General features: G+C 55.1%; 1 protein-coding gene across 2 annotated transcripts in view; it reads right to left on the reverse strand.

Moving 5' to 3' along the window:
• Positions 1-2,911: 2,911 nt before the first annotated feature.
• The window catches only part of RSPH9 (radial spoke head component 9), an 85,791-nt gene continuing 66,704 nt past the window's right edge, over positions 2,912-21,998 (reverse strand). The window contains exons 5-6 of one of the 2 annotated variants that reach the window (XR_010830224.1): positions 7,462-7,736; positions 2,912-6,461 (exon numbers count right to left, since the gene is read on the reverse strand). Coding sequence is in view for 1 of the 2 variants with exons in the window: in XM_066993873.1 (XP_066849974.1) it covers positions 7,516-7,736 (221 nt within the window). In the remaining variant the exon portion in view is untranslated. Of the gene's footprint in view, positions 7,737-21,998 lie in introns of both variants that reach the window. The other variant, XM_066993873.1, reaches the window with a different exon arrangement.

The raw sequence follows: 21,998 nt of genomic DNA on the forward strand, positions 1-21,998 counted from the left end.
AGGTTAAGCATCAGATCTGCAGAGCCTCAAGGCTGCCTAACACAGCACTGAGCTCAAAATCATGATTTAGCCTGGTGGAAGATGCTGTGCAAGGAGCATCTGGGGGTGAGGGGCTGCAAATGGAGACTGAGGTACCCCAGCTCCAGCAGGCTTCGGGAGCTGCGGGACATGAGTGAGGAAAGAGACTTCGGACAGGATTAGCTGCAGGTGGGAATGAAGAACATGGGCTGAGCTGCAGGGAGGACATTTCCACAGCTGCTGTTTGCAATGTGCCCGGCTCTTGCCTCTGCTCGTGGTCTACTCACCTCTCACGAGCCACAGTTGTTTGTTTGTTTGCAGTGATTTCAAACCCAAGAGCAAAGCCTGAGCTGCCTGGAGCAGTGCTGCTGTCCGCTCCCACCAGCTGACCTCACATGTGTGCATGCAGGAGGAGGTATGTACACCATACTGCAGCCATCCAGGACCTGCTGCTTTAAACTCCAGCCATAGGTGTTGCATCAGGTTATGTAAAGTTCAGTTGCATCACGCACTGTTGCACAATGCAGCCTGCTCCTGACAGCGTGCCAGGCCCCGGCTTCATTCATCGATCAGGTCTCGTCGGCCGGAGCAAGCTGGCCAGGAGAAAGGTGCCTGCTCCTTGGGGTACCCTGCTGTGGAAGCCACCTCTTCCAGCTCACGACACCCTCCCAAAATGCGGGGGCAGAGCTGCCACCCAGGTCCGTGTTGCCATCATCACCAGCCATCATTATGACAGAACATTGGCACCAGGGCTCCATGAGAGTACAAGGCATGAGCTGCTCACCTGGCCACCCAGAGCAGGAACCATCTCTCCTCAGTGAGCTCCCCGCCACACATCCCCTGGCGTTGTGGGAGCCAGCACCATCCTGCCACAGTAAGTCATCAAAAATGTGCCATTTCAGAGCCATGTGCCCATCCCACTGTTGGTGTCCCCATATGGTACCTTGTGCAGGTGGTGCCGGGCAGCCTGGCATGGCATTGAGCCCGGCTGGTGCAGCCCCTCTGCCTCCATCCCCGCTGTATTTGTGTCCCTGTGGTCTGCAGAAACCATCAGGCATGGGCCAGGGCACTGCACCAGCTTGAGCAGTTCAAGCCCTAGGCTGATGGAAAAGATGGAGATGGGAATGGCCCATCCAAAGCAGCTGGATATAAGAGAACATCAGGAGCACATCTGAAACATGAAGGGGTTTAGAGGCAGCACCTAAACACCCAGGCCCATCTCCAGAGAGCTCCTGACCCCCACTGGGCTCCTGTGCATCTCCTCTCCCCGGACGTGCTGCGACACCCGTGGTGGCAGGCTTGGCGGTGTTGAGCTGCCAGTGGACTCATTGCTATTGTGTGAAATGCTCCCTTCTTGCCAAATGGCTCCCCTCCTCTGCTAGCAGCGCAATCCCGCGATGACCCACTCCAGGGTGCGGCAGTGCAAGCAGTGGCCCATCCACCGGGCTGAACTGGGTGGAAGCCCTGCGGCATGGGAGGGTCTCCTCTGGGAAGGGTGCGGGGGGACCTACCTGCGCAGAGAGGTGCTCTGTCCCCCTCCAGTGGCAGAGGCCTTCAGGAAGCAGCAGCCAGGCTTCGCTCTCCCAGTTCGCCAGGCCACAGCCATCTCTCGTGCTTTTGGCAGCAGAGCCTGGGCACTCAGGTCCTGCTGGTGGTGGCAATGCCATGTGTCGTAGCCGTGGTGGGCTCCAAAGCCACCAAGGCATCATGCCAAGGAAGTCCCATCCAGGAAGATGCCCCGGCAGGACATCCTGTCACCCGTAGGAGACCCCAGCCAGCCACGGCCTGGTTGTGTGCAGACCCTGATCTGCATGCAGAGCTGCGTGGCTGCAATATTTACTTAAGGAAGGTACAGTTTTTGCCTTTGGTTTCTTCCCTGCCCAAGATTCTATTGTTTGAAATGGTTGAAGGTAATTCACAGTATCTCTGTACAAAGAGCTACAAATTTTGTCAGGTGTATGCCATGCCTGCAGTTTCCTCATGGGGCTATAGCTGAGCAGGGGCACAGACCGGCTGAGAGGACGCCTACCAGTCCCTCCATGGGGAAATGTCCCAACTCTCATGGAAGACCCCAAGAGAGCCCAGAACATCAGGAACCACCTCAATCATAGCATGAAGATGCTCAGGCGATTGTCCTAGAGCACTTGCTGGCCTGTGGACGACGCAGCACAGACAGGCACAAAGCCCCATCCCCTGCAGACCCGACCACCTTTGGGCGGTGGGAATGTCCTCCGGGCTGGGCATGAACTTGGAACAGGTTGGGTGAAGGTGAGAGGTCTGGGAAGATAAGGGAGCCCGACGAGCTGGCAGGTCTGGTGTTTTCCCTCTGTGGAATGACAGGAAGAAAACACATCCACACCCGCATGACAGATTTCACCTCCAAGATATACACTAGCTGCAGTGGGAGCACACGGTGGGGAAGGTAGGCACCACCAGGCCACAGCCCAGCTCGCCATCATCTGATTTCCCCGTCCTAAATAGCACACGCCAGACACAGGCTGGCTTCATTGGGCTTGCTGAGGCCATTGAGTAGGAAGAGGGTATAATTCCAGTCAGTCAGAGCTGAACTGTTTAAGATGTGAGGGCAGACTAGGCTGGGAGGAGGGCATGGGGAATTTGTTGGACCTACTGTGACCTCTACTGGCTTGGTCTGAAATTGGTGTGCTGGTTGGCCTGGGCTCTCCAGAGCGTGGTGGGAGCTGGTTCCCTTGCTGCAGGGCCTCTTGGAGTTCCCATGCTGCAGGCCCTGGGGACCTCTGCCCCCAGCACAGGCTTTGCCCTCATTCCCACTGCAAATGTAACGCAGCCCTCCAAATCACTCATCTCCAGTGGTACTTTTTGGGCCAAGTTGGGGCACCCAGGACCTTCAGCCCCACTACCCTACAGGCACTAAGCTATCTGCTGTGTTCTCCTCCTTTTTCCCCATGTCCCTTGCCAGACAAGTGCCTGCTGGGGTCTGCTATGGACAAGCCCCATTGATGTGAGCAGGACAGCTCCCCCCTTTCCAAGCTGCTACCGCAGGATCTGGATCTGGGTCTGTTTTCTCCAGAAACATCAGTGGTTCAAGAGCTTCCTGGCTGCTGGTTCCTGAACCCGTGCAGCAATTTACCTCAGGGGCAGATAGATGACAATTTTTCTTCCATGGCAAAGCTGCTCCTGCTCCAGCCTCATGTTCCTGACCCCACACAGCAGCTTGTCCTTTCTCCTGCCCTGCCACCGGTGGTACCACTACATCACCATACATGACCACAGCACTGATCAGTGCCCTCCAAGACTCAGGCCCCCAGAAGAAGCTGTTGCATCACTTCTGTTTAGCTAAGGGTTTTGATCTTTTCTCTGCAGTCACAGAGGAGGAAGCTTTCTTTTTTAAAGGAAATCCGAGCTTTCAGTTTAATCCTGTGTTTTTAGGAATGCATGGATCTTAATCCAAGCCTGGAGTTTGGACTGTTTTAAATAGATGTTGTGTGACATTTCAGAGCTAGCTGCATTTAATTGGTGACCTAGAGTCTGTTGCCACAGCTTTGTATGAAGTTTTAGGTTATATTTTATGAAAAACACTAAAACACACTCGCCCACATACGCCTCTCCAGCCCCTACATATAAAGAGAAATATGGGGGGAAGAGAGAGAGGCAAAATCATTTGCAAGCCAGTAGGGTTCTGAACCTTACTTTGAAAATCAAAACCAGAGACTCCTCGGTGGTGACGTATTAGATTGTCACAAACTGTTCCCATGAAAGACATCCCAGACCTAGTTTTGATCGAGTGTTTGTGTTTTTCCTACACGAGCTCCTGCCCCTACAGCAGCACAAATGCTTCTCGCAGCAGAACTTCTCCAGCTTTCATCTTTCCAGCACAGTCCCTCCTGCAGCACTAAACCAAACTGAGTGGCTCATACAGCTTCAATGGGGTTTGCACTCATTTGACCTCTCTTGTAATCCAAATACCCTTCATCCCAGTGAGCACACCTTCTTCTGGGCTGTTTGTTCCTGCTAAACATGGGACAGATTCTCACCAGTGCTGCAATATGTACTGAACAAACACTGTGTCGTGATTTAAGAATAAAATCTGGTGACATGAAAAACTGAGACATTTCCAGCCTCCTAGAAAACATTCCTGGGTTACAGGGATGTCTTTAGAAAAGCTGAGACACATGGGCCCATGACACAACACGTCCTTATCAGCCAACCTTCGTCCTGACCCGTCAGACTGCTTCTCTCCCATATGACGTAGCATATTGATTGGTTGACGTGCTCTTATTGTGATGCTTTGGGGAGAGCCCAGCCTTTCTTTAGCAAAGGGGATTGTCTGCATAGACGAGGAGATGTGGTTGGTACACGTCCGTTCCCTCCGATAGCTGACAGTGCCCCAGCAGACATTAGTGATAGCAAGGAACAAATGATGGTGAAAAACACAAGGCGGGAAGCTAATTTTTAGCTTTACATTGCTTTTTTTGTTGCCAAACCACTCAAAAGATTCAAACTCTGACCTTTCACACCACTGTACTACATTGACATACATTTGTCAAGGACAGAGGTTTGCCCCAAGCAGCACATGGACCAAGACAGCCAGATGAATGAATGGTACAGGGGGCAAAAAATGGGAGAGGGCGTTCCTAAGTATGTGCCATGTCTCATTTGTGGGGCTGCTGAGTTATCCCAGGTGAGGCAATGTTTTCCCATTTGGTCTGAAAGAAAACTCGCACCATTGAGAGAGTTACAATGATTGCAGCTGTGAGAAAAACTGCCCTGAGGTATCAGTCTTGACCTTGCTGAAGCAAAGCCCTCTGAGTCTGTGAGGCAGGGTGGAGTGAAGCAAGATAACTGAATGAGAAAGAGACTCCAACGCTCTCAAAACAAGAGACTCAACAACAGGTTAGGAGTGACTGAACAGGAAGCCAGTTGTGGGCTCTGCAGTGGGCTGTAGGCTGAATCCCCAAAGCTGGAAAGTTCCTTTCAGTGTCCATATAAATATTTCTGTAAGTTATTTTTAAGCGTGTGTTTTGAAACTGAAATATATTTAGACTGGTTAAATGAAAATGTGGTTTACAGAAGGCTGCTTCTTTAGAAATTTCCCACGCTGGGGAGCATAGTCTGCCGTGCTCAGCCCGTGCCCGGGCTGCCCAGTCCTGTGGGCAGCACTGGGTCAGAGGCAGGGGCTCCTCTCTGCACCAGGCAGCTGGGACCAGCCCCAGAACCAGCACAGGAAGGCCGGGTGGTGTTTCCATACTGTTCTGTGGTCCCAGCCTGCGAGAGTGGGTTAAGATGTGGTGCAGCATGTGAGGAGGGCCTAGGAGGAAATCCTGGATCTGAAGAAAGCAAACCTTCTCCTTCCTGTGAGCTGCAGCCAAGAGACTTTCCCAGGGCGCAGCAGGGGTCACGATAGCCGTCTCTTCCCAACGCAACGCGGAGCTGGGGTCCTCGTCACGTGTGGCCAGATCCCACAGCACTTGCCGTGGAACCAGGATGTTGCTTTGGCCAAGGTCCAGGCTGGCCGGCACTGTTGTGTAGAAGCTGGGGATGGAAAAACGTTCACAAGGTGGATAGTGCAGCCCCTCTGCCCGGTGGGTGGGGATGCTGCCCACATTTCTTGTCAAGGACGGTGGCATGCCATGGTCTGCCTGTCTCTTCCTTTGAAGTAGCTTTGATGGGTGGCAAACTTCTTCTCCTTGCTTATCCCAAGCTGTTCTGCAGTGCTGCTGCCTACATGGAAACAGTTTTCTGTTCCAGCCCAGAGAGCACTGTTTTGCAGTGGACGGTGATGTTCTCATACCTGTGCTTAAGCCTGAAAGAGAAACAGTTATTTATGTCCTGGTTCATATAAAATAATGCTGGGAGTGGCACCATGTGTAAAAATGCCTTTTCTTCCATATCACTTTCTTGCCTTTTGCATTATCCATCCATCTTGTGAGCAAAATTCTCAAAAGCTTTCCCAGTGGACTTCAACAGGCTGGGTTGATTTAGGAAAAACCTTTTGAAGCTTCTCTGCTCTAGCCTGCACAGTTGGATTGCTTTTGGGGGGGAGTTCTGGGAAGTGCACATCCAACAAAACCTCTTTCCAGGACTCTGATTTTCTTTTCCAGCTTTTATAGATAGTCCAGCTGGAACAGCAGAATCATGTATGCTATAGTTTAGAAATCTGACCTAGTTCCTTTAATCCGTGCTAACCACAGGAGCTCTCAGAGGGCTCAGCATCAGTGCACAGCCTCGCCAGGTCACTTGCAACACAGGCTTTAAAGAAACAGCTTCATGCAAGAGTAAAAACATCCTTTGATCGCTGTTAAATTGACCAAAAATAGGGGGCAGGGGGGCTTTGAGCTTAAACAACAGCAAACTTCAAATGAGTTTGGTTTCTTCTGCACATGAATGAAAGCTAAACTTCAGCGATGCAGCCTGCATCACCCATCAGACTGGGGGAATTCCAGAAAACTGAGTGAGAGATGTATCTGGTAAATACAAATAGAGGATTAACAGCAACTGACCCAATGGCAGGACCCCAATCAAGATGCTGAAATGAAATACAGAGCTTACAGTAAGTTCCAGATTCCCTCCCTGCTCCCCTGCATATCCCCAGTGCATCATTCCCCATTGCTATCTGTGGAAAGGCAGCCAAGGGGGTGGCAAGACAGTGAAAGTGTTATTAAATCCCAAAGCAAAGCAATGCTGCTACTTTTCCCAGCCGCATCACTGTCCTTTGAGGTCCAAAGCCATCTCTCTGAACACCATTTCCCCTCACAAAGTCATCAGCCAGGCACTTTCTTGCTTTTATTTTTCCATAATGCACAGGAGGGCTTCATTTTTTTCTTTTTTCTTTTTTTTTTTTTTCCTGAGTGAGGGGCTACTGCCTGTAATAAAGGAAGGCCGAGAAAGCCCCTTCTAGGGCATTATTTTCTCAGGGTAAGCAGAGGTGTTTATAAACCATATTCGCAGCCTGCTCGGAGCCTGGTCTCTTTGCAAGCTACTCGCGTCCAACGATGATAGGTGCCGCACAAAAAGTCAGAGGAGGAGCAGACCTGCTCTCCTTCTAGTTGAAGCCAACGACAACATTTCTTATCCTAAATCACCCTCATCTTTTCCCTCTCTCATTATAAAAGCGCTTTCCCATGCTCCCAGCCATTCTCAATAGCAGTGCCCCAGCCCCCTCTGTTTCTTTTTTACCAAGGCTGTAGACTATATTCCCTTCCCACGAGAAAATGCCATTATAATGCTTGCTACTTTTTTTCCCCCCTTCCATCCCACTCCCATTTCTGTTTTCTTTTGACCCACGCTGGGAAGAGCTTTCGACCCAGCCGTGCCCACCGATACCGAGCCTCCTGGCCAAGCAGCTGCAGCTCATCTGAAACACGGTCCTGTGAAGGATTGGTTGGACTGGCTCCTTGTCATGCATCTTCCCCAAGCTTCAGTAATGCTGAGCTCTGGCCACCGTGAACACTCTTATCCACTCACCCATCTGTGCTGAGCCTTCCCAAAACTCCCCACAGCTCCTCTGTGGGCTTGGTTTTACTTCTCTGGACCTCGGAGGCCAGATGTTCCCACCGCCCTCTTCACTCCTCCATCACAGCAGAGATAACAGCTTGGGGAGGAAACCTCTGGGCCTCGTTGATGATGTTTAAAAATGGCCTCTTGCCTCATATGTTGGACGCAGCCTCCATCTTGCAAAGCATCCCAACAGCAGCCGCGTGCTTGTCTCACCGCTTTGATCAGGCCTGTCGAGGAGAACGCTAAAATGTACAAAAAGGACATTTGTTAAGATCAGCTATAAAAATTTAAGAGGTGGCCAGTGCCTGTCCTGTGCCAAAATTCCTCTTCATCCAGCTCTGTTCTGTGCAGGGAAATATTGCAGGATATTTGGGGGGGAGGAGGGGGCGGTGTTTGTTTTGCTGGGTTTTAGGCAATGGGAATTTTGCTTTTGTTTCCCAGAATTCACGTGCAGCTGAAGGGGCTTTCCAGAACAAAGCCTATCCCGCATTATAGTGGGCCAAGTGGCACTCTCTCTGGCTACACAAAAGCAGAAATACAACAATAATAACAATAATCTGCATAACGAGATCATTCAAGATGGGACAGGTAGGCAGAAGGAAAGGCAGATGAGTTTCAGGCAGGCTTATAAACCCTCCTGTCTTTTAGTACCCGACACAAAGCTGGCTACAAGTGCCCACGCTGGTAGCTCCGTGCCACCCAGCTGCTGTGAGGGGCAGCCCCGACGGCCCCGTGCGCAGCCAGACCCCGCACCCGACTTCCTCCACCTCCCCCTTTTTCAAAGGGTCCTTTCTTGTCCCTCCCGCCACCTCCCCATTTCCACGCGTTGCCGGCATTCAAGGCAAATATTTCTCCCAGCCCCGGCCAGCTCTTCCCCCCGCCTTGCTTTTCGGAGGCCCCTTTATCAGGCAAGGCCACGGCGAGCCAGGCAAACATTACCTCAGGGGCACTGTGAATCGGGGCTGGGGGGTGTGAATAGGTCCCAGGCATTCCCTCCAGCCTCTTCCCTTTCCTATAGCAACCACGTCGGGAGCCGGCAGGTCACACAGCCCCTCCGTTGTGCGGCCGGGGGCCGGGGGGGCCGGGGTTTCGCCGGCCTGTCTGGGAGCAGGGGACGGGGCAAGCTACAGTGACACGGCCTCCACATGCTCTCTCTGCCTCCACGTGATGGTGGCTTGGGATTTTCTGGGCCAGAGGCTGTGTCTTCATATCTAACAGTCCTGGAGGGGCTTTTTCTTCATGAGTTCGTCCAGTCATAGTTCAGGTTGTCAGCACCTGACACATCCCAGTGCTTCACCAAGGGTTGTGTGAAGGACTAGGCCCCTTCTCTGCTTTTGTACGCTGTGACACTGCCTACCCCTGTTGCCTTAAATAAACTGAAATAACACTAATTGGGTAATTCTCCTTCTTGGAAGCGTGGTGGGATGATCCTGTCTATCCAGGATACCAGAGCAGACCTTCTGACTCCAGGCTTCTGGCAGGACACTGGGTACCCCCCCCCCCATGACTGGTGACATGGGCAGGTGAGCTCGGTCCAATCTTTCTCTGTCACACCCAGGTGTGGCAGGGTTTGCTGCCTTGCCACTGCCAGAGCAGCCACTCCTGGAGCTGATACCGCTCTGGACTGCCCTTGCAGATATTCCTGCAGTGTCCACCAGCATCACAGCAGCAGTGTTTGCACTTAGGCCATGGTTTTGGCCACCTTTACTTCACTCCCCTATTCCATCCTCTGCTCTAAGACGCCTCCCCCAGGAGCCATTTCAGTCACTGGGACAACAAACCCCTGGCAGAGGATAGCCATGGGTGCAGTGCCCTCGTCGGGCTCAGCTGAGCCCATCAGGGAGCTCCGAGTCTAAAAACAGAGACAGTGAACAGGAATTTGTGTTCCAGGTTGGAAAGTAGGATGGATCATAGACAAGTAGACATGAAACGCACCCTGCTCAGGCATCAGCAGCACTACCTGGGAGATATCAGTCTAAGCCCCTCTGAAAACATCACAGGAAAGAGCTCCCATTGCATCCTTAGTTTGCTTGCTCCATAGTTAGAAAGCTTTTCCTAATATCATACCTCAAATATTCATGGACGCTTACACGTGCTCAGCCTCTTACCAACTGGAGCTTTTTCAGGACCTGTGGCTTTACTCCTAAGTATAGAGGGAAACTGCCCATTTGAATTCTTGTCTGTTTCCAAAATGAGTGTGTTGTGGTTATTTTATGGACAACTTTTTTATGTCACAGTAGTAGCCGCCAGGCACTGGGAATTGTACAGATTGAGAGGAAAGCGTGGTCTTCCCAAAACTCTACATGATTCATGGTGAATTAGGACACTGACAAAAGGTTGGTAGCAGGCAGCAGCACGCCAGGAAGGTGATAGTGATGGTGACTAATATCCTGACAGTCAGGAGCCATTTTGGCTCCTCTACCCACGCCGGAGACCCTCCATCACTCTTGTGGTTTCACAGTCATATATTCCACTTTCTAAAAAAGCCTCTGCTTTCCCCCAAAGGCTTGTGCAAGGCCCACCCAAACAACGGAAGAAACTCACTGACCAGAGGAAAACTGATTGCACCCAAAGTGCTGACACACGCACCGCACAACCCAACCCACAGCTGAGCCCCAGTGTTTTTCTCCACTCCTGGGTTCTCAGGAACTTCACAGCTCAGCAGCAGGATGGAAATAACTGAGATAGAAGCATGTTTTTAAGTCGATAGAGCCCTTTGAACAAGTTACTACCTCCTCTGCTGGTTGAGTGAGAGAGAAGAGGGTTTGTCATGAGATTATTTGGGATGACGATAAAATATCTGCCGCCTGCTTCCTTTTCAAGGATGGGGAAATCCCCCCTTGCTCTTTCGGTAGGGATGCACACAGCCCTCTGGGTCTATGCCCTGGCCTTTCTCCTGCTCTGTGACAAGGAGCCATCCTTCGCCCCACAGCCCAACGTCCACGGCCATTCCCACCACACAGCGAGGCTCCCACCTGCCAAGTGATGGAGAAAACCAGCTCTCTGGCCATGCAGCAAGTGCACTGCCAGCCATGTCACAGGGAGGAGACTGAAAGACAGCAAAGAGCAGGCTGTTGGTCAGAGGAACAGCTTGTGGAGCCCACAGCCTTCTCCCCATGGGCCTCTGAGGGCTTTGGGAAAGAGGGATGATGAGAAGGAATGGATCCAGTGCCAGATGATGTGGCCTGGCAGACCCCTGGCTGGGGACAGTCATCCCAGATCCATGGGATGACTTGATGGGGTATGGCAGCCCCACATGCACAGTGAGCTACCAGATGTTATGGCAGGCTTTAAGATGCAAGTTCAACACAGAAATACCCTCTGGCCTCACCTTGACCAGCTCCAAAGCTAGGTACTGCCCCAACCCAGGGTCATCATCTGGGGCAGCCGAGCCAGGACCACCTGCATCCCTGGGGAAGGGTTTGTGCTGGCTCTCAACACCCAGCAAGGCCAGCCATCAGTGCCAAGATGGGCTGAGCACCGCTGCACCGATAGCCCTGGCATGCAAAACCACCCACATTCCTTCCCCTGACTCCAGGGCAGAAAACCAGGCACTGCCTGGCAGCTGGCTGTGCTATTTGTGGTTAGGATCCAGGCCAAACTGGCGGGTTTGGTGCTTTGGCCCCGCCACATTCACAGTGCAGCAAGGAGAACGTGCTGCTGATGGGTCCCCAGTCTTGGCCCCAGAGGCTGCTCACCGCTCCTTCCACCCAGAGACCTTGAAAAAGGAGCTTGGTGGAAAAGGCAGCTCCCAACCCCCACAGCCAAGGGGGTCTGGTGGTGGGCTCTCTGCCTCCACCAAACCCAAAGGCTCGGCAAGGGAAATTATCAGGAGTCCTGAACTGGCAGATGATGCTGCATTTAAAAACAGAGGTGGCACCAGTCACAACATGTGCCCTAAGCCCCACAGAAACTTTACATGTCCCATACGTATTTGCCTCTTCACCAGGTATTCCATGGAGGAACAAACACGGATCTGAGGTTAAAGCATTGGGATCAGGACTCCCTGCTCTGCGTGCAGAAGGCACATCCCTCCTTGATTCAGTTTCCCCCTGGGAGCTGGGGCTGAATGCTCACTTTCCTGGAGTGGTAGGAAAAATACTTTTTCTGGGGCGGTAGGAAAAGAAAGCTGCTGATGGCTGTGTAGGCATCATCCTCCGTGCTTCCTGAAGGGGAGCAGGTTGATGCATAGCTCATAAGTCAAATTTGCAGCTTAATTAAAGTCAAAGACAGGCAGGAGAATGGCAGGGATGCACTGGCCAAAGGCCACTTATGCTGCCACCCCCATGCGTGCAGAGCCTCAGTTTGAGGCATCTGCGCCTCTCTGGGGACACATCTTCTGCTCCCAGACTGTGGGCAGAGCCCTCTCATTCCAGCTACCTCCTGCCCCCAGCCCTGCAATTGCCTGTGAATTAGGAGCTATTCTTGCTACCTCTATGGAAACCCAGAAGTTCCCAGAAAAGGCACTTCTGAAATATATATATATAAATCTCTGCTAACAGGAACCTTCGGCAATGCACCCACCTTTTTCTTCCTGCCCCACTGCCACCCACTCTAAGCAGAAAGAGCAGTGGGTGGCATTTACAGAAGATCTCCCTGCTGACAAGCAGAGGCAATAGGAAGATGGCCCAGCTACCAGAGTGGGAAATGCAGTGGTCTACAAGCACTTGGCTTCAAACTGAAGTGGTTTATTTCTGGTAACTCAGCCACAGCAGCTTCCAGTAACGCTCATAAAGCTCCTTTCCGCTCGGGTGATGCTGGCTTCCAAGGGCCATCGCAGCTAATGCTCCAGTCTGGCTTCCTTCAAAGCACATTGGTGGATGCCTGAAGTCAGTGAGGGAGCTGAGGCTGCCCAAGATCCCACACGGGGAACACCATAGATTTCCTAACAGAACCCGTGAGGCACTTTTACACTCTGAGTAGTGACGAGCCAACCTCAGATGGTCTGGCCAGCATCCACACGCTTGGAGAATTAGGGGACAGGGTGGCTAATGAAGACTGCCTGTCCCTGTCCTTCCTAAGATCTGCCTTATCTGGACAAGGAATCCCAAAGCCCCGCTCTGAGCAGGCTGCTCACATCCCCTTGCTCCCACCAAGCCCAAGACTGGGCAGGCTCAGATGGGAACAGCTGCGGCTTTCCCTCATATCTGCTCTAGCCCTGATGAAGCCTCGCATCTGCACTGCCCCGTGGGGAAGTTGGGATGTTGCCTAAAACACTTCTCATCGGGAGCTGCAGGAACAAAACCACAGCACATCAAAGCCCAGCCTCGCCCAGAGCTGTTGTACAGCCAGATGCAGCAGCTCGGTGCTGTAAAAATGCCACCAGAGCCACACCAAGGTGGAGCAAGGGAGGCTGAAGAGGGCACGGTCCAGCCAGCTACCACTAGCCCTTCTCTCGCCGTGCCAGACCTGATCACCGGCTCCGAGCAGACTGCATGGGGTTTCTCCTGACCACAGGGGCCAGCTCCTCACCGCTGCACTCAGCCCAGACCCTGACCAAAGCCGCTGCAGATCCTGGCTCCGGTGGCTAACCAGCACCACCTGGGGCACTTGATGGAGCAATTGGCAAACGCTGCCCGTTGGTCATTAAAGATACGACATACGTCCTGCTCTTTAGTGTTCGGCCGGCTTCCAGGGTTGCACAACAACCCCTTTTATCTGCCTGGAGTTTGGCCCCTTGGCATTTCAGACTGTGCCCCCTTCTCCCGAGGCTGAAAGCCGCGACACATGGAAGCCTCTCTGGGTTTCCCTACACAATCCACTCCAGGACCACATCACCCCTTTCTTCCCCTCAAGCTATTGGCAAGGCCACAGAGTTCCCTTGCTTGAGGCTGCACGCTTTTCAAACGGCTCCCTGTTTTGCCTCCTTTCCTGTCATTTCAGAGCTCAGAGCTGGTCATGAGGCTCTTACAAGGGAGACAGCACAAGGACTGGGGAGGATGAAGCAGCGATGAAACCCAAAGCCCCTGCCCACACCGAGCACACCCCAACAGGCAGCTTCCAGCCCACGGTCTCCTGAGGCTGTAGCAAAGGGAGAAGGAAGTTCGGTCACAGCTGATGTGGAAACGATGGAGTTCAGCCCAGAGCACGTTACCCCCCCGCTCCCTCCGCCTCGGGGCTCTCCTTGGGGCAGTCATTTTGACGACTGAGCGTGTCTCTGAATTCCCTGCCAAGTTTCAGTCACGGGGATGGATAGAGAGAGAAATACATATAGTGGAGGGGAAAGGGGAGCGAGGCAAAGGGAGGGGGAGATACGTTATCTCCAGCTTGTCAGCTGCGGAGAGAAGGGCAAGAGAAGTGACCTGTATTGGCAGCGGATGGCTTCTCCTCGAAGCCAGCCAGGGACCAAAGCTGGGCAGGAAGGTGAGGTGCTGCAGCAAGAGAGACACACAGCCCACGGGCAAGAGCCCCCGTGGGGAAGCAGAGGAAGAGCACCCACTGCAACACACAGCTCCAGCACATGGCATTTTCCATTTCGAGGCACCTTCCCTTCCCACTTGTGCCTCTGCCTCGCTGCTCCATGTGTCCAAGGGAACACATCCTTTCCTTGGCCATCTCTTACCCCAGACTGGGATACCCCTATGCCTGCCTGGGCTAAGACCCCTTGGGGGGATCCCAGCGCCTCCCCCACTCATGCTTCTCCACCTCTGCCTTCCCTGGGGCTGCTGCCCGCTCCCCGCATCAGTGGGGGTTCCCCATGAACAAGCCTTGAACTCGCCACGTCCTCTGGCAGGGACCAGATTCCCCCTGGCTGTGCTGGAGGTGGCCTCCCTGGGTCGGGCATCTCTGTGCAGGAGCAGGGCAGCAAAAGCTTTTTTTTATTTTATTAAGGAGAGGAAAAACAAAATGCAGAAGCTGGTAGAAGCAGAAGACTTAGTGGCATCTGCAGTGTCACCTCTCTGTGCAGAGCCCTTTGTGCCCTCAGTTCCATGAATAGCAGAAGATATTAGGCATTAATATTAATATCAGTGCTTTGATTATTGTTACTAATAACACAGTTGATAGCAATAAGCGATGCTGTTTGTGGCCTGGAGGAAAACCTCTCAGCACATCTAGAGGAGAAAGAAGTCAAGGAGAGGACAAGGAGCTCCCACCCCTCCCCGTACGACACACAAGGAAATTTACGTTCGCACTGTTCCCCCGATTTTACTTAACCCTACAGTGCAAGACCCCTTTCCAAACTGTGCCGAAGCGCCTCAATCCCTGCTCGCGGGGCCAAGCCCTGGCGGCAGCGCCAAGCTGGCCGGCGAGCCCTGCCAGCGGCCAGGGAGAGGAAATGAATCCCCAGGCCCTTCGGCCACAACGCCTTTAGAAGCTAATGGGGAAACTTTATTAAAAAATAATAACGGCGATAAAAAGGAGACAAGCAAGCCGCCTTGGAAGCCGTTCAACTGCGAGCGCTGCGAGCACGGGAGGCCCCTTTCGAAGGCAAACACCAGCCGGCCTCCCCCGGCTGCGTGGCGCGGCGGGTCGCAGCCATCGGCCCTGCTGAGATCCAGCGCCGGACCGCTTCTGATGAAAACCAGCCCCCGCCGGCTCTGCTGGGAATGAAACGCATCCCCTCGCCGCCTTTTGCCAGCATCGGTTCCTGCCTGGCTGGCGATGAATGAAAGTGTTTCGCAGGAGCTGCCGGTGCCGCTCCCCAGCAGTTTTCCTCCCTTGCAGCCGGGGATTCTCCAGCGCCTGCCTGAGGCTTGCCCAGCAGTGGGATCGGGATCCTCCTGAAAGCCCTCTCCCACCCACCCCCTCTTTCTTCCCCTGGGACGTGCCAGACGAGGTGACACTGCAGCCCCTGGGGATGGAAACCACTGTGTGCATGCTGTGCTTCGCGCCAAGCCTGTCCATCCACCCATCCTCTGCTCCCCTGCACACGGGTGGCTCACCAAGCACCCACGCGAGATGGCAGCAGGAACAAGCCAGCCTCCAGGAGGCAAAGACACCTTCCAGCGAGGTGTTCCTGTCGGGACAGGAGCGGGCTCATCAGCCTGAGTCATGCCCGAGACGACCAGCCCCCAGCACACCTCACTGCAAGCACAGCCAGTGCCGGGACAGAGTGTGCCAGCTCAGGTGCCTCACGCACGTAATCCCCTGCAAGCGGCCGAAAAAAAAAAAAAAAGAAAGGGAAACTATCAGATTAAAGAAACCACAAAACCTGTCCCTACATCTCCCCATCCCCGCCGTCTCTGGAGGGGACTGATAGGAAACCAAACATCCTGTGCACACACCGCGTATCGCGTGGCGGGGACGCAGCTTATCGCCTCTTTCCTCTCCCAGCCTGCTGCAGCTCCCCGGGCCCAGCTCCACGTAGGGAGGAGAGGTGCCAACAAGCCGCCAGCTCATGATGACCTGCTCACTCACCCCAGGAAGGATAGAGAGCTGCAGCCATGCTGCTGCAAGCCCAGATGCCCCCCAACAACTTGCCGGTCCTGGTGGAGATGCTACACCAAAAAAAAAAAAGCAAGTCATCAGGATTCCCCTTCCCCGTACAGCCTTGATCTGCCCTGCAGAAGGCCCAGGGCAGGGATGTTAAAGCAGCCCCCATTCCTGTGTGTAAGATCCTGCCTCAGGCAACCAAAAGCTCCTCCTGCCTCTCCCCCTGCTCCCCAAGCTCTGGGAGATTGCCATCAGCCACGGGTGACCCTGGATTAGCCCTCGCCACCCGCCAGGCTCGAGCTCTCCGCCATCCATTAGGAGCCTCTTCCCTCCCCAAGGGGGACCTGGCTTTCCGGACCCCCCTGCAAGTTTGCCAGGGATGCTGGGGCAGCACCAGGGGTGGTGGGACCCCCATCCGACAGCCCGTGACACACTAATCCCAGGATTAGCCAGAGTTCAGAGGTTAATTACAAAGGTGTGGAGAGGGAGGGAGGGGGAAGAGAAGAGGCCATGGGAAGACCCAGAATGACTCTTCCGTTTAAGAAGCAATCCTGGACGCAGGTTGGCTGCGTTTTCAGAAAGACAGTGGGAAGAAGTCAATGCTCTGTGAGGACATGATCCCTCGCCTGGGGCCAGAGGGGCTGGTCACCCCAATTCCTGACCCGCCGCTGGTCCGCCACCAAGCATGCACCAGGACCCAGCCCGTCAAACTGGCACAGCCTTCCCACAGAGGTGCGAGGCAATTAAACCTGCTGGAGACCCCGCATGGCTCCAGCACAACCCAGGCCGCGCAGGAACATAAACTGGGGATGTGCAGGGCAGATATCTCGGCAGGGGGGCGGCAGGATTTACGAGTCTTCCCACCCAGTCTGATTTCTCAGACATCCCCGCAGCACAGAGAGGCACCACGCAGGGAGACCTGAACAGGCTCCCAGGCTGCAAACCGCGTAAACGCTTCAACCTCAACTCATTATCAGCAAACATCACTAATTCGCTCCAGCACAGCCGTACTGAGTGTGGTTTTCTGGCTTCCAGGCCACAAAGCAACTATCTCCACAGGACACAGCTCTGGATTAAGTAGCTGCATCCACCCGAAGAGAGATGCCCAGGTGCTCCGTGGGGCAGGAGCAGCCCCTGTGCGACCCACCGAGCCCTGCTGATCCCAGAAGGGGCATCGGGGGCCCCTCCGGGCAGGGGCTCCAGGCAGCAGCCCCCCGGGGAGCCGATGCTGTCGGCCCACCAACAGGTTCCTGGCGTGCCCCTCTCCCGCCCCGTCACCACCGCGTCCCCAGGGATTTCCTCGGAGATGTCATTAGTCAGAAACAGCGGCATGCGACCGCACATCTGGAAGGAGTTAGATGACGAGAGCCCCTGCCAGCTGTCTTCGTTTAGGTTTGTTCATACTTGGAAGCGCCGTGCAGCGTGATCTGTAAAATAAAAAGTTGCGCTGATTGACATGAGCCGAGGGTTTCCTCCGAGACGCTCCCTGCCCCCCTCGCCTCCGCCCGGGAAGCCAGCATTAGCGCTTATTACATCCCGGCCGCCGGCTGCATACAGCGGAGGAGGCCGTGCAAGAACCACGAGGGCGCTGCAGTTAACCACCGCCTTTCTTCTTGCCAGAGCACGACCGGCCCCAGCAGGGACAGGGGGTCCGTGGGCACATCCCCCCGGCTGGCACCAGGACAGCCCTGGTGACACCGCCGAGCCTTGCCACCCAAAGGGGGCCCCGCTGGGAAGCCCAGAGCCGTCCCTGGGGGCTTCAACCCCCCGCTGGGTGCTGCAGCACAGAGGGACCTGGGGGGGTGTGCCTTTCCGTGACCACAGCTCAGGCAACCCTCACCCGTGAGTTTAGCAGGTACCCGCCACACCACCGAGCTCAGGAGGGGCTGCAGAGCTCGCTGAAGAAGCGCATGGAAAGCTCAGGGACCTCCCATTTCTATTCCTCGCACCAGTTTCCCACCTGAAGCTGTTTCTGCAGCTCTGCCTCTGGGCGCAGCAGAATCAGAGAGTGGTCTGGGTTGGAAGAGACCTTCAAGATCATCCAGTTCCAACCCCCAGAGATCTACAACCCCAAAATCTCGAACTCAGAGATCTGGCAATGTCCAAAGCCAGTCAAAAGAGGCTACCAGAAGAGCACTGTCAAAGCTTCACCAATTCTTAATGGGTTCGTCAACAGCCTTGGGATCAGCTGTTCCCAATCTGGTAATCCCAGTCCCACACACAGAGCCAGGGGCTGCCGGGAAAACAGCTGATCCATTTCAGGATCCCTGGGGTTGGATCCTCCCCGTGAAAAACGAAGCGGGAGCAGGATGGGAGCTACCAACCGCCGAGACGGAGCCCTACGCCCCAAACAAAGGGACGCTGCTGTGCCAGGATGCGGCAGGGCGGTGGGGAGGAGCGATGCTGGGAGCAGACGGACCCCCACGAGAGCGCTGTGTGTCCGCACAGCCATGCACAGCCTCCCTCTGCTTCCGCAGGGCACGTGCGACCTGCCCAAAAGCAGCGAGGGGGGCTCGCAATGGAGCCCGGGCTATCGCCTCATCTGTGTGACACACGATCTCCCAGCAGAGCTGCCAATGCTGGGCCCCAGCCAAGGGCTCGCGTTCCTCAGGACATGTCTTCAATTAATGTCTTTTCTTCCCCATTTTTGTTTAAAATTGGGGTTGAGCTGCTTCTAAACAGATGTGTTGGGGCAGCCAAAATATTTGCCTTTCTGCTGGCTGCTTGTTTGGCATCCGTGCACGACCGATGCCAAAATATTCCTTCCTCCCCCCCACCCGCAGCGAGTGAGACGCGGTTCAGGGGAAGGGGGTGGTGGGGGGCACCCTCCTTTCACGCACCCAGAGAGCCAAATTCAGCCAGTTCCCTGCTGCCCCCACGTCTTACCTGCAACCCAGGCATCTGCCACACTGGCTGGATGCTGCGGATGCGAGGCACCGCACGGAAGGGGCAGCACCAGCTGAGGCATCTGTCCCTGTGCTCGCTGTGGGGACAGACCCCGCAAAACGCAGCCAAGCCCCCCAGGGACTCCCACCCACCCAGGGATGTTTCCAGAAGCATGGCTGCACCCCCAGCCCCCTGCTGCGGCCCCCCCGGGTGCTCCCAAGCCCGTAGCTGTGTTAACAGCCCTGCCAGCAGCCAAGGGTGGTGGTGGGGGGGGAAAGATCAAAGCGACCCACGGTGACAGCAGGCACCGCTATTTACAGCAGCAAAAGATTTCCAGGGGTCCGTGTAGCCCCATCGCCCATCCTGGGACTCCTGCCTGATCCCGAGCTGCGCCCTGGGGACTATTTCCAGCTGCGGGGAGGTTTGTCTGCACGCAAACGCTGGGAAATCCCACCGCCGGGACCTGACCCCCGTGACGCAGAGGACGGGGGGCCGGAGGGATGGTTTACGTGCAGGCTGGGACAAGGGCTCGCAGGCGCACCGCTCGCCGTGCGGGGCTGGGCTGCGTGGCACGCAGACACGCCGTGACTCAGAGCAGCGTCGCCGGCACGGCGCCCAGCCCCGGCTGCAGCTGGGGAGCCCGCCAGCATCGCCACGGGACACGGGGGAAGCCCCTGCCTGAACAGCACCGTCCCAGCCCCCCCTGCACAGACACAGAGCCCCCTTCGCACCGGCAGAAAGCTGCGGACAGTTTTGGGGTTGGGAACGGGGCCGCCTCGCCAGGCATGCGGGTCGAGCTCCCTGGCACGCTCTTGCCACCTGGGGGGTTAAACTCGAGCGCCTGCCCACACGAGTGCTCTCACCGAGGCTCCCCAAGCCGACACGCCAGCTTGAGCCTGCAGCAAGCTGATCAGCAGTGGAGAGGGCGTTAAACCCTCTGCTACGCTCAGCAGCCAGATTCAGCCCCACTCCGTCACGCACCTGGGCGCCCATCCGCCACGCAGACAACCGTTGACGCCAAAGCTTTCAGGCTACAAACGCGGCTGGCACATCCTCTGGCCCAAGCCTGAGAGGTCGTGGTGGCAGACAGATGTTCCAGCAGGCCCTTTTGCAAAGTGATAACAGAAACGCTGCCATCGGTTCACCCCAACCCCAGACCGAGCCATCCTTGCCTCCTTCCACCTCTTTTTTTTTAATTCCTCTCTCTTCGCCCAGGGTCCTCTTCCCTCACTTGTCACTACCTGGGTCTGGATGCTGGGGGTGGACCCGGATCTCCTAATGCCAAAACACACCATTCAGGTCAATCCCTGGGCCCCACCATCAGCAGTTTGGGTCCCACTCAGGATTTTGTTCTCCCTGGTGGCTTATACAGCCACAACACCCCCAGAAATCCACAGCTCAGAAAAGCAGGAGAGGCAGGAGCTGACCTGGGATATGTCTCTTGCTGTGCTCTCACGTAGGTCTTTTGAGCTTAGGTGCCACAGTTTTGGACGCAGGAGCTTCAAAGCTTTCCTTGATCTCCATAGGCTTCATTGTTCCTGCTACACAATTTGCCTGCCATCGTTTCACTGCGGCAGGACCCAGGCTCAGCTCTTGTTCCCCAGCAGCAGACCTGAGCTGACAAGGTACCTCAGTGCTCAGAGAGAAGCAAGTTAGTTCCAGTAGCAGTACAGATGCCGTACGTCTCTGTGGCACTCACTTGCAGTGCCCTGCAGCTGGAGGTCCACTCTCGACCTGCTACTCAGGTTCTCAGACACCCTGGAGCTTTTTGGAGCTCCCACAGCTCCCAAACACTCAGTGTACGGGGACCTGTGTTGGCCAAGGAGAGAGGACAGAAATGTAGCAGCCTCAGCCACCGTATTACATCCCAGCAACACCCTGCAGCCTCCTAGCTACCCCACCTGAAAAATGGGTTTCCACCAGAGCTTGAAGGAACGTGGCTGGAATCCATCCAGCCACCAGGTAGAGGTTCTTCCTCTCCAGTCCCCCCATCGGACACGTCAGGAGATCAGAGACATCCCCCTTGCTCTCTGGCCTTCAAGCAAAGTATGCAAGGGCAAAAGGGGTGAGGTATAAAGGCGAAAAGGACACCTCTGCTGACCCCACAGCCGGGCCACCACCCTTCTTTGGGTGGGCCCTTGAAGAAAGGACACAGCAGAGAAGCATGCAGTTTCTTGTCTGCGCTTCAGATCATTGCGGGCCCTCTCTGGAGCCCACCAGCAAAGACGCGGGCATGTTGCAAGTGTGCCCCAGAGCAGCACATCTGTGACCCAGCTGTGCAGAGCTGGCAGCCCAGGCCACATCCCGAGCATCCCAAAAGGAAAGGAATTCCCCGGCCCATGCGTGCCGCACAGGCTACCCCTCCGGCTCCGAGCGAGGACCTGGTGCTTCCCTCCCAGCCTTTGAGGTGGGAGGTGGCTGGTCCCCTGCGGAGCATCCCAAGGCCCCCCAGCAGGGCTTTGTGCCCAGATGCCACCCCACGGGAGTATCTGGTGAGGAGGGAGATGGTGGCAAGGCCTTGCCTGTTCACTGGTCACCACCAGCTGACCCACTGCCTTGTCATGGTGCCCCAGACAGACTGACCTCTGATGAGAGCTCCCCCCGCAACATCCACCAGGATGAATTCCTTCCCTCTTAGAAGAAATGTCTCACTAGGCAACAAGATTTCCTGTTTCCTCAGTACCTGGGGTTCAGGACTTCGATTGCCCAATGCTTGTCTGATGGGCTTGAAAGGAGGGGGAGGGAGGCTGAGCCAGTATCCTCAGAACTGATGATTATCATCCCAAAACGACCTCAAAGATGTCATGAAGGCCTGCTACCCGAGTCACCCCCTGTTCAGCTCAATGTAGTCATACCATAAACATCCCAACCATCAATGCAGCAACATCGCCCGCCGAATATCCCAATTGGTTGCTCACATACGCGACTCAAGTATTACTAGGGAGAATTTACATCTTCATCACATCACCAGAGTGGGATTGTATTTTTCCAGTCTTTTGTGAGTCAGTGGTGAGCAAGTGGGACGTGTGGCCGGTGTCCGGTGGTGGTGCTCTGTGCATACGCATGTCTGGGGGAGTAATCAGCTGCACGGCCACAATCTAACCTCAGCCTTCCTCTGCGGTCCCACACTCAACCTGGAAGCCAGAGACACAGGGCAGAGCCCGGCTTCGCTGACCCCAGGTGGAGGAGAGCTCTGGTTTGAAGGCAGCGCTGGGGAGAGGGACCCTGATGCACAGCACGTGCCT

This window comes from Anser cygnoides, chromosome 3, assembly GCF_040182565.1.
Source record: "Anser cygnoides isolate HZ-2024a breed goose chromosome 3, Taihu_goose_T2T_genome, whole genome shotgun sequence".
NCBI lineage: Eukaryota > Metazoa > Chordata > Aves > Anseriformes > Anatidae > Anser > Anser cygnoides.